General features: G+C 34.1%; 3 protein-coding genes across 3 annotated transcripts in view; 1 reads left to right on the top strand and 2 right to left on the bottom strand.

Annotated features, from left to right (window-relative positions):
- The window catches only part of LOC111444689 (auxin response factor 8-like), a 17,351-nt gene extending 16,177 nt beyond the window's left edge, over positions 1–1,174 (bottom strand). The window contains exons 1-2 of the mRNA XM_023082689.1: positions 399–1,174; positions 57–172 (exon numbers count right to left, since the gene is read on the bottom strand). Coding sequence (XP_022938457.1) covers positions 57–172; positions 399–441 — 159 coding nt within the window. The 5' untranslated portion in view covers positions 442–1,174. The remainder of the gene's footprint in view (positions 1–56; positions 173–398) is intronic.
- A 3,049-nt stretch (positions 1,175–4,223) lies between these two features.
- On the top strand, positions 4,224–7,087 carry LOC111445514. Its single transcript, XM_023083941.1, has 3 exons — positions 4,224–4,326; positions 4,386–4,487; positions 6,173–7,087. Exons 2-3 carry the CDS (start codon positions 4,394–4,396, stop codon positions 6,844–6,846), a joined length of 768 nt encoding a protein of 255 aa, XP_022939709.1. The 5' UTR covers positions 4,224–4,326; positions 4,386–4,393; the 3' UTR covers positions 6,847–7,087.
- Positions 7,088–7,421: 334 nt separating this feature from the next.
- LOC111444698 lies at positions 7,422–10,624 on the bottom strand. The gene is made up of 2 exons (XM_023082704.1): positions 10,382–10,624; positions 7,422–7,666 (listed from the first exon to the last, which is right to left on the bottom strand). Exons 1-2 carry the CDS (start codon positions 10,529–10,531, stop codon positions 7,595–7,597), a joined length of 222 nt encoding a protein of 73 aa, XP_022938472.1. The 5' UTR covers positions 10,532–10,624; the 3' UTR covers positions 7,422–7,594.
- Between the last annotated feature and the right edge of the window lie 1,668 nt (positions 10,625–12,292).

Below are 12,292 nucleotides of genomic sequence, written 5' to 3'. Positions count from 1 at the left end.
AAAAAAAAAAAAAAAAAAAAAAAAAAAAAAAAAAAAAAAAAAAAAAACCATAGAACCTGTTCGCTGTGACCCTGAGGGAAGTAAACAACCCGAGTCCCAGCAGTTGGGAGGGACACAAGGGGCCCCGCGCATGCATGCCATAGCTCTGAATTCAAGCATTTCTTTTCCCCTCCTATAATCATCATCATCATTACAGCGCCATAATTAAAGTTCAGCACAGAAGATCAAAATTAATGGCGGGTGACGAGGGAACCATAGCATTTAATAAAGGAAGAAAAAGAACAACAAAACGAAAAAGGGGGCACATCATAATCATAGTAACAGCTCAAAACAGGATTTCAATCGTCCCAAATTGAAGCAGTAAATCAAAATCAAAAGAGAAAGAAAACAAATCATACCTTCGTGATCCTGCTGACCAAACCCTGATGTTGAAAGCTTCATATCAAGCTTTCCCCAATACTAAAAAAGACTCAAAACACACACACACACACACACACACACACACAAATTCAAAATAAAACTAATAGTAAAACCCTAATCGACAGGACAAGAACCCTGCCTGAAACTCATACCTCTCAACCGAACACATCAAGAAGATTCCTCCGCTGCCTAAACCCAACGCAATCACTCACAACCCAACCGCGCTCTCCCATCTCCCCTCGCCCCAAATCAACCCAACCCAATATCCATCCTCGCAAACCCATAATGTTTTTTAGGGTTTAAGCGCAAAATCCCCCAAAATCGCCCAAAATCAAACACTCAATCCAAACAAATTCAAACCTCAATCCACACAAATCAAAAGCCAATCCGTACAAGATCGTCTAGAGAGAAACAAAAATAAAACGAAAGGCTACAACAATCGAGTGGGGAAACGGAGACAGGAGAAAAATTAAACCCAAAAAGAACGCCCACCCCCCCCTCACTGACAAAACAATTGTAGAGTAAGCCGGTACCACAATCGGACTGACTGAGAATGTCAGTCAGTACAAATACAGAGAGAGAGAGAGAGAGAGAGAGAGAGAGAGAAACAACAAAAAAAAAAAAGCGTAAAAGAGAAGAGGTGGTGGTTCAAAGTGGCTTCTTCCAAAAACCCCCAAAAGATGAGAGAGAAAGAGCGACAGAGACAGAGGAGAGAGAAAGCACGGTCAAGGCGGTGTCTCTGTAAATGTTTTAAGAGTGAGAAAAAGAGAAAATCTAAACCCAAAAAAGAGAATGGAGTCCAGGAGATACTAATTTAGGACGACGCAATCACAGCCGTTTGTCTCTCCTTATCTTTTGATCCTGACCGTTTATTCTCCCCCCTTGATTTGACAGCAGGCATGTGCCAACCATCCTCCACTGGTCCTTGTCAGACGTACGGATTATGTTAAATAATCAAATTTTTTCCTTTTTTTTTATTTATTTATTTTCTTTTTCTCTTTTTTTTTTTTCCATATTGTTTGCTTAAAAAATATCTTTGGCTTGGTTTTAGTTTTAATGCAAACTTTTAAAAATATTGTTTATAAAAATTTTAAAAATTACAAGCTCGTGGCGGGTAAAGCAGTCAAGCTTGGAGTGACCTAGGGATTGGTCCCCGGTGATATAGTGAATATCGAACTACCGATAACTCGAAAAACATCAATCCCAATAGCTCTGAAATTACGATCAACTATATAGTACTTACTTTACAGTTGAAAAACTTTCCCATTAGCCGATCATTTGATTGATCAGCGGGCAATGCAGGCCCCACGTATCTTCGATCTCGGCTCCCGAACCATTCCCTGAATTGGAAATCCTCCATGGAACGGCTCCTAAGTACATCACCGATCTTGTGGATGTCATTCACATACCGTTCCACATCACGGGGATTACTGAAGTAGTTCAACCGTACAATTGGGTTGACTCTGACATCCGTATATGGTTAACCAAAGTGAACGGAGAGCAGCCGAGTAATGTTCTCCATTTTCGATATATTTTATATTTTTTAAAATATATATATATTAATTTTAAATAATTTTTAATGGACAATTTCTATTTAAATCTAGAACACTCTAATAAATTTAGTAATATTCATAACAAAAAAAATAATATAATATTATCTCCAATATAATATCTAAAAATCAAAATTTATTATTAAAACATAATATAAATAAATAAATATTATTTTATACCGTATGTTCTTCACGTGTTGTCGGGTATGAATTGTTATACTTGAGCGGGGATCTGAATTATGAGACGAGGAAAGGACTATATGAATTTTTACGAGAGTAGTAGAGATTTTACGTAATAGATAAGTAGTATTGGTGGAAGATTATCGGCATAATCGTCGAACTAAAGAAGGCACGTGAAAATGAGAAGATGAAGTGAAAATTAGTTATTCAGAGTTGTTTCAAAGCTAGTATCAATTGGTGATCGGGTCATTGAAAATTATATACGAGTTAATTATAAACTTGTCCCCTCGCTTCACTTTTTCATCGATTCACAATATTTCAGTTGAATTTTCGTTTGATTTCATTATTGTGGTAGTTGAGTGACCTATTCAAGCCCGTGATTTAGACTTATTCTCGACGCTACTCGTTATTGTGTCATAACACATTACGATGTACTATATCAGGACTATAAAGAGTCGTTGACTGCCTCTAAAAGTGTCATACGTGGCTAGCTCACATATATATCTTAATTGACCGACAATGAGCTGCTCCTTTATGATATAATGATACTGCAACGATATTCTAAATGGGTGACCAATTACCTATAGCAGTAATACATTCATAAAAGAATATCGATCATCTAGTGTGTTAGGTTTCACCAGGGTCGTCCCCTTCATTTTAAATTGACTCTAGCCCCCGATCGACTTTTTTAGGAAGTCTCCCCACTGCGCTTACGGCCCGCTTAGCCCGCGTATGACACTTAGTTTCTAAAATATGAATTGGTTTTAAAATAAAAATAAAATAAAATTTATTAATTTAGGTAGAAAGTGGGTTGGAAACGTTTTCCCGTTTTAAAATTTGGAAAATTTAAAAAACAAAAGTCGAAAAGGATAATATATGCTAGCGGGCTCGAGGCTGTTAGAAATAACAACAGACCCGAAGTAAGAGAGGAGAACAAAACATTTATTGGGAACCTCCTGTATAATAAATGTTTTTTAAAATTTTAAGTGAAATTGCGGATAGAACTATTACTAATTTTATTTTATTATTTATTATTTTAAATATCATGATTAAAATTATATTAATTTAATTTTGATTTTTGTTTAATTTAGGGATTGGATAAATACAAAATTAAAATATTATATTAGTATAATTTAATTATTTATAAAATCAAACTGTTCGTTAACCAAAACAAAATTAAATTAATTAAATCAAAATTATCTTTCCTAGACACTTGGAAATTGAAATTAAATTAATTAAATGAATCAAAATTATTTTTTTCTAAACACTTTCGAAACTGAAATTAAAACTTAAAATTATAAATTAAATCATTTTTTCTTTTTTTTTAATCTTTATTTAAAATTTAAAATTTTATAAACTTTAGGCATAATTTAATTTATTTAAATATATTCAAATAAATAAATTTCAAACTAGATTGAATTGAAATAAACGAGTATTTAACTGAATAAACTCGAATTTATTATTAATTTTAAAATATATATTTTTAATTACTATATAATAAAATATACATAAACTTATTTCATAATTTTTTTTTATTATTGTTTATGGACTGAAAAGTAATTTTTTTAAAAATATAAAATGAAATTAATTTTAAAAAATATAAAATGAAATTAAGTTACAAATTTTAATGGATTGTTTTGAAATAAATAAATATTTATTTTACAAAAAAAATAAATAAAGACGTTTGAGTCGAAAATTTTTACTAGACAAAAAGTTGGGTCGGGTCTAATGTCTCAACCTGACCAAAACCCGACAAAGAAAGATTTTTATGGAATGTCCTATTCCAACCCGAGCTTTCCGCCCATCAATTTGCTTCCTATGAGTTAAGGTCTCAATAAGAATGTTAGTTCACCCGATATTCTTCGAACATTTTCGGTTGGATTCTAAGTGTTTCTCGCGTTAGTCGGGTTCCTGATTTGCGTAGACTAAGGGCAACAATTTAGACAACCCGATGTTCCGAGAAGGCTCCCATGGACACATTAAAATTTTGTTTTAAAACAATTAAATTGAATTTTTTTTAAAGACAAATAAAATTGGATTGTGATGGAAGTAAACAACATTAAAAATTTCAGTCGTATAAAGTTTATCCTTTCCAATGCATTTTGCTTCATTTCTCCGCTAGATCTTCTCCACGACCCCTCCGATTTCGCTTCCCGCTAGTTCTTCAGCTCTCTCCGTAAGAATTTCTTCTGCCCTTGTAATGGAATCCTGAAAACTGAGATCGTTTTTTGGTAGTTCATAAGATGGGAGTGCTGTCGAATAAGATTTCGAGGGAGCAATTGAAACCGGGGGATCATATCTATTCTTGGAGGCAGGCCTATATTTATGCTCATCACGGTTTCCTCTCTTTCTCTCCTCTTTCTTTTGGATTTCTTATTTTGTGATTTTGTTCTTATTTTGGGGGATCGCCTCTTTTTCATTTTGTATATCATGCTCTGATTTGCCCTAAATTGCGTAACGGCATTCTATGATCACTACCTAAATATGGCAGATGTGTCTGATTTTACTTTTTCTTCTCCCTTCTGATTGCTTTATTGTTTTTCTTTCATGGTTATTTTGTTTTTTTTTTAGAAATTGTCATTTCATTGTCGTTTGCGTAGTTTGAAAGTTATCCGAAATAGATTGGGGTCTTATTCTTGAACTATGGGGGTGGATAGGGACGGTGTTAGCTATAATTTATGCTAATTTCTTTGATTATGGTCTGAAGAGTTTGAGTTCCCTTTTGCTCTGGTGACTTTCCAGTGGTGTTGCTCATGATTTTTTTAGAACCCTGAAGTGATTCATATGTGGGATCTCCATTGGCTACTTTGAGTTCCCTTCCAATTGTATATTAGACCGATTCCTTGTTAGTTCATCTGCTCAATCTACAGATAATCCATGTCCTGCATGTGGTGATCAGTCAAACAGTGACCGAGAGGCAATATCCATGTCCTGCATGTTGGCTACTTTTACTTGCACTTGTTAATATTTGCCCGAGGGGCAATATCGAGCACTCTTTTTGGTTGGGGTGGCTATGTTGGAGATCCCAACTTGGTTGTCGAGGGAAATGAAACATTTCTTATAAGGGTGTTGAAACCTCTTCTCATGTTTTAAAACCTTGAGGGGAAGCTCGGAAGGGAAAGCCTAAAAAGGACAATATCCGATAGCTGTAGGCTTGAGCTCTTACACCACCAGACAATATCTGATAGCTGTAGGCTTGAGCTCTTACACCACCCGACAATATCTGATAGCTGTAAGTTTGAGCTCTTACACCACCAGACAATATCTGATAGCTGTAGGCTTGAGCTCTTACACCAGAAGACAATATCTGATAGCTGTAGGCTTGAGCTGTTACACCAAAGGACAATATCTGATAGCTAGGCTTGAGCTGTTATACCAGAGGACAATATCTGATAGCTGTAGACTTGAGCTGTTACACCAGAGGACAATATCTGATAGCTAGCTCACACTAGAGGACAATATCTGATAGCTAAGCTCACAGCTCACACCAGAGGACAATATCTGATAGCTAAGCTCACAGCTCACACCAGAGGACAATATCTGATAGCTAAGCTCACAGCTCACACCAGAGGACAATATCTGATAGCTAGGCTTGAGCTGTTATCTGATAGCTAGGCTTGAGCTGTTATACCAGAGGATAGCTAGGCTTGAGGTGTTATCTACCCGAGGATAGCTAGGCTTGAGGTGTTATACCAGAGGACAAGTCTAAGCTGTTACATAGGTTCATTACTTAGATGTTTAAAGTGGCTTTGAAAGCTCTTAGATAATAGATTTTCCAGTATTATCTGTCCTAATGGATGTGTATTTGCTCTTTCTTTTGAGAGGGAAAGTGAATGAGGCAAAGGAAGTTGTTTCTTAATCTATTGTTGCATGTTCATCATACCATAGAGGAATTCTTCGAGAATATAAAAAGTTATCGACGTTCTTAAGTGACGGGTTGATCCCAATTATTAGTAGAAGCTTCTCTATAAATGTTACAACCTTTTTAAGTACTCAATCCTGAATATCTTGTATTACTCCAGGGGTTTTTGTTGGTGATGGAAAGGTGATCCACTTCACTCGTGGAGGAGGCTTGGAGGTTGGCTCTGGAACTGTGTTAGACCGATTCCTTGTTAGTTCATCTGTTCAATCTCCAGACAATCCATGTCCTGCATGTGGTGATCAGTCGAATAGCGACGGAGTAATCTGTTCGTGCTTGGATTGTTTTCTTGGAGGAGGTGATCTTTATGTCTTTGAATATGGCGTTACGCCTATGTTCTTTCTCGCGAAAGCCCGAGGCGGGACTTGCACTCTTGCTAATTCCGATTCGTCTGAAGTTGTCCTTCATCGTGCTTCTTTTCTTCTCCAGAATGGCTTTGGTATGTACAACATCTTCAAGAACAATTGTGAAGACTTCGCCATCTATTGTAAAACAGGATTGCTTATTTACACGACCCTCAGCGTGGGTAGGAGCGGGCAGGCTGCATCGTTTCTTGCCGCTACAAGTGCGATTGTTTCTTCCCCACTTCGATTTTTAACCACAAGTTGTAGCGGTCTAGCGCTTGTGGGCATGGGGATGTATTGTGTTAGTCGATATGTTTCTGACATCGGAGTGCGTCGTGATGTTGTTAAAATCCCGGTCGAGGAGCTCGTGGCTAGATTCAGCAGCAGCAGTGATGCTCCAGAGGATGCAACACAGAATGCCAAGCAGGAGTAGTTATGTTGTTGGCTTCAACTAAACCACAAAATTGTCTTGAAGGTGTGAAAATCGATTCTTAATTATGGACCCGCTTGCTTTAACTGTATTTGTTTGTATCCACTCGTTGAAACAACTGTTTATTTCCTGTTTATATTTTGGACTTGTGACGATGACTTCTTACTGTGTTCAAGTTCGAACCTTTTGAGGGCGTAAAGTGTTGCCCACCGCACAGACACGATAACATGATACCATGATCGAATTTGAAATGTCTACCTTTTTAGAATAGGTCCGAATTAAATAGTAATGATTTCACCTTTGGGGGCCTAGCTACTTCATTGACATACCACTCGAAGCCCACTACTTGCAAATATTGTCCTCTTTGGATTTCTTTAGATTTTCCTTCAAAAAGGTTTTCACATCCAAGTAATGTTTTGTTCTCCTACCAATGTGAAGTTGCACAATCTATCAACTAGTAATGATTCGAATGTACTTTTAATACTATTCAAACCTAAATTTCTAAATTTTTAGAACGTAGTCTATACAAATCCTCACTATATCCTTCAACATTCGGCTTTTCCTTGATATATTTTCTATTTTGACAATTCCAAATCATTTCTAAAACCAATATTTACTTTACAATCTTTCGAACGTACGACAGTATAGATGTAACGTCTACATCGACGAACATTTTTACATCATCATAAAAAGACACAAAGTTAGAAAGTGGAGTGAATATTTCAGATTACATGAATGCAAGGTCAAGAATTTACTGGAATGGCCACATATCAAAACCCTCAGGCTTCTTTACAAGGATCTGATTGTACTCTGGCCTTGATGTCTGCAATTGAATTCCACACGATTAGAATCTCTTAACATTTGCACATCAATAAAGGAAGACAATCAGAAAAATAAGAATGTTCACGATCTGTTATGCTAGATTTTTGTTGAGTAGTTTCAACATAAAGATTTGGACAAAAATCAATTTATGCATTGAGAGTTGAGTATTAAAGCTACAAACTAAACTAGTAATTGTATAAATTCAAACCTTAATCTTTCATAAATGAATCAATTTATACCGTTAGTTAACGATTTATAGCTATTTTTCACTTGATTTCATTTAAAACAAACTCAAAATCGCCTAAACAAAATTATTCTCCAAAGATTCCACAGACTAAATAAGTATAGAAAAATAGAAGACAATGAAAACCACGCAAATTTAAAACAAATAAATAAAAAAACTGCTACAATCCGTTCGAGTCGCACGCTTCAATCTAATTTACATTAATTCTCACATTTTAAAATCTTTTAAAAAAAATGTGAAAGTTGTGTATTAACTGTTTAAAAAAATGTAATGAAGATACTAAATTGACCTATTTATGAAAGTTTAAGATGTAAATTGATAAATTTACATGCTTTCATTCAGAAGAGATAACAAAAGTGGCATACAAAAAGGCAAAGCACAAAACAAACTCTAACACCTTAACAATTAAAACGAGCACCAATAAAAAAACAATAAGACCAAGAAAATGATTACAAAAGTGCTTTGAAATAGGCGTTCATTTATGACCCTACTTTGACTCTACTCTGCTTCAGAGAAAACATAAATAAATAATGCCACGGTTCACAACTAAATTCAGCACAAAAATGAATAAAGAACACTGAATCTATCTGAGAATTGTTATTGAAAATGGAGAATGAGCTCACAAGACCCATACACGATGAAATGAATCTTTAATGTTGATGCCTACGCAACGAGCAACATAAGAATTCTCTAAAATTTTTATCCAAGAAAATCCAAGATATCATGTATCTCTGGCAATCTCGAACTGACTACACCTCTCAACTGAAAACAAACAACTAAACTTATACCAGCTGAATAGAACTAAGGTGAGAAGCAATTTCCGAATCCTGATAACTGATTTAAGTACGATCACATAAATAATTTTCCTTCCAAGGACATTTCGCTTTCTAATCGAGCTCGAAAAGAAACAAATGATGCTACCCACAACAGTAATCTTATGAAATAGTGATTCTAAAAAAAGGGAAAGAAAGAAAGAGAGAAATAATACTGTTGAATGGCATGAATGTTCCATCAGCAATATCCTCTGGTCTTGCAGTGAAGAAGAGAGAAAAGTTCCTATATATTTTCAAAATTATGCAATCTTTCATTCTGGACCCATGAATTTTCTTAGAAAATAGGGTTCCATGTTATAAAAAGAAATCTGGACCATTTCCCTTTATTCAGTTACCGTTGGAAAAGATCAAATGCAGGGCTTGCACTCTTATTCATTAAACGTATTTTATTTCCTCTAGTGCAAATCTTCTCCTTCCATATTGTGAATACTTGGCATATTTTAGGCTTAGATTTTTCACCAGATAGCAAGCAAGGTTACATAAATCGCTTCTCTCTAAAATGTCTCTCTCTCCAGTCATCTTTTTCTACAGGGTACTAGAACATACCCTTAATTGGGCATCCATATCCATAACTACCACAACTACCAAAAAATCAACATCAAAATCGGAGTAGGAAGCAATAACTGGGCAAATCTCCTATGAAACAACGCCATACATACTCCAAATTCCAAATCAAAGGTCATAGTATGAAGTACAAAAGTTATTTATTTATTTGTCAGAAAGGAAAAGATGAGTATTCACTTGCAAAAGCAACCATATGACCTAATGTTTAAATCTTTGAAAACTGACAAGCAAATGAATACTGATGTTGGAGTGATTTTCCTTGTGTCAGCAAAGAAAATTTGAGAAAACAATATATATAGAGTTACTGATTTGTCTCATTCCATCTCATGCAGTGATGGCTATCACAATCACAAGTGATAGCTTTCTGTGCAAAATTTGTAATAGATTTCTCCAAGTTCTTAGTCACAATGAGAAGAAAATAGGCAGGAATATTTATAACCATCAGCGTGGCTAAAGTGAGCTTGCAACAACTGCAAGTTCTGCCATTTCAAAAGCTTAGCTTGCAATCCTAAACATTCATCCGTCCGAGTAGCAAAGCTCACAAGCCAACGGCAGTAGTCAAATCAACCATTGCCTGTTGAGGACAATCATATCCAGGAATTGTTTTAACTTCTTTAACTCCTTGTTAAACGGCTTGTTAAATGGAATTTTTGTTGGAATATCTATGAGCCTAAACGATAACTTTTTCCTTTGCCTACCAATCATACTTGCATAAATTTCTTCCTTGTTTTATCTACTTTCAAAGATAATTTCTACCTTCTACCTAGCCAAATTTTGTACACTAAAAAGACAGAAGTTTCCACAAATCTGTATTTTACATTCAAAAATTAGCGAAAATTTTTAATCGTATCATAAGTTTACTCTAAACCAGTGACTATATACAACGGCGAGGAAAGAAAAGAAAAGATCATCAGCTGCTCGATCAAATCTAATTCGAGGATCAAAGTACACTAACATACACCAAATTTCTGAAAACAAGATTACAAAACAACGACAGAGCGGATCCAATCCAATTAAGATAATATGCCTCAAGACAGAGCAGGAATAACAACAGACCAATAACAGAGAGACTTACGAGATCTTTAAAAACGATAAAAGCCACGATGAAGAAGAGAACGAAAAGGATCTCAAACTCCACCATCTTCAATAATCTGAAAACCGCCTTAAGAAACCCTCCCCCCGACGGTTCGTTCCCACTCCTGCTCCGACCACCTGCCCGAGCCATCGCCACCGACGACGACTGCCGCTTTTGACGAACACCGATTTCTCTTCAACGATCAATAGATAATTCGAAGCAAATTCAGAAGTTTATTTTATTCAGATTTCGATTTGAATATTCTCTCCTAAACATTTTAATAATTTAAAACTCTATTAATTAACCTAAATAATTTAATAATTTAACAATTCACCTATTTTATTATTGTCCATTAAATTTAAAATTCTATTAATTAATTAAATTAATTAGCTAATATTAATTAATTATTACTAATATTTTTTATTAATTATTAAGACATATATTACGTAGAACTAATAAATTTTAATAAATTTTTAATTCATATTATATTATCTTAAGTATTTGTTATAATTTATTATTAATTTATACGTATTTAATTACTTTTATTTAGTTTATAATGTAAGAGTATTCATTTTAATTAATAACAATGGATTAAATCACATTAATTTTAATTTTAATTTACAATAATTTATTCTATTACATTTAATTAGTTACCAATAAAAATGTTCAACCAAATAAAAATTAAATTTTTAAACAAATAATAATTCTTTAAAATTTTATTATACATTTTTAAAAGTCTAAAGTATAATATTAATAATTTATAAATTTATTATATATATATATATATATTAAATATCAGAGATTTATAAGACCTATGAAATAAAATTTTGGACGGACCAATATTATAATTATTAAACAGAATTTAATTTGATTACATTAACAAATAATTTAATTTTTTTTAGTTTTTTTTTTCATGAAAAATAAATACAAATATTTTGTAGCAAAAAAATATTAAATTTTTTAGATGTATATTCGAGAAGAAAAAAAAATCCACCAGTAACCACGGTCTACCTCAATTGTACAAACGAGACCGAATAAGGTATACCGAACATGAATTAACAGGTTGATTTTAGGTTACAATCTTCTCGGATCAACATGCTTATTTCAGTTTGAGCTTATTACGTCACAAAAGTTACCATAGTTCGGATATAATTTACCTATCATTTTATGTGTGAATCAACCGAACTTGACCAAGAGGTTAGATACCCGTTCTTATTACTATTAAATTAAAATAATTTTAAATTCAAAAGAAAAGAAAGTGGGCAGACTCTATTACTTCTATATTCATTTATTATTTGGAGGGTGGATGTACCTGATGGCCCGATGGTAGGGGTAGATGTACGTAGCGGTCAAGGACACGCGTCACTTGATTCTTTACTACATAAAGAATTGATTAAATATAAAACTGAAAATCTCACAAACCCACGAAACATTTTTTAAAACTTTAGAAACCATATCGATAAGCTCCTTTCCGTCATTACCGTCATTACTTTAGAAACCATATCAATAGGGCACCTCATCATGCACCCTGTACATTTCCGTCATTACTTGTAATTTTTTAAATGAAAATATTGAATATTATAAATACTCAGTAAATAACTTCAACAGGGACTGTCTATATAATCACATGTATCACGTGTTGAATAACTTTAAACTAGTTCGACGTGAAACTATCTTTTTTGTCTTCTTCTCCTCATTTCCTTCCTCCGAACGTGCACACTCACACTCACAGACTCGTAAGTCACATAGGGATAAATGTAGACCCCTATCGATCGAAATAGATTCACTATTAGAAGTTACGAGACTACCCCTAAATCATTTAGATACACATCAGTTTAATGTACATCGAGCCTTCGAAATTGGGTTTGAGTTTTTAACCCGCTCAAAAAAAAAAAAAAAAAAAAAAAAAAA

Source organism: Cucurbita moschata, unplaced genomic scaffold (genome assembly GCF_002738365.1).
Source record: "Cucurbita moschata cultivar Rifu unplaced genomic scaffold, Cmos_1.0 Cmo_Scf00007, whole genome shotgun sequence".
Classification (NCBI taxonomy): Eukaryota; Viridiplantae; Streptophyta; class Magnoliopsida; order Cucurbitales; family Cucurbitaceae; genus Cucurbita; species Cucurbita moschata.
The sequence above is the reverse complement of the archived record's forward strand: the minus strand, read 5'-3'. Positions and strand labels throughout refer to the sequence as shown.

What these genes read in the sequence shown, in the direction of transcription:
- LOC111444698 (XM_023082704.1), bottom strand. Translation starts at nt 10,531, where the DNA reads ATGGCTCGGGCAGGTGGTCGGAGCAGGAGTGGGAACGAACCGTCGGGG. An exon ending in TTATCGTTTTTAAAGATCTC is followed by an intron (nt 7,667 to 10,381) that starts GTAAGTCTCTCT and finishes ATTCAATTGCAG; the next exon opens with ACATCAAGGCCAGAGTACAA.
- LOC111445514 (XM_023083941.1), top strand. Translation starts at nt 4,394, where the DNA reads ATGGGAGTGCTGTCGAATAAGATTTCGAGGGAGCAATTGAAACCGGGG. An exon ending in CTATATTTATGCTCATCACG is followed by an intron (nt 4,488 to 6,172) that starts GTTTCCTCTCTT and finishes GTATTACTCCAG; the next exon opens with GGGTTTTTGTTGGTGATGGA.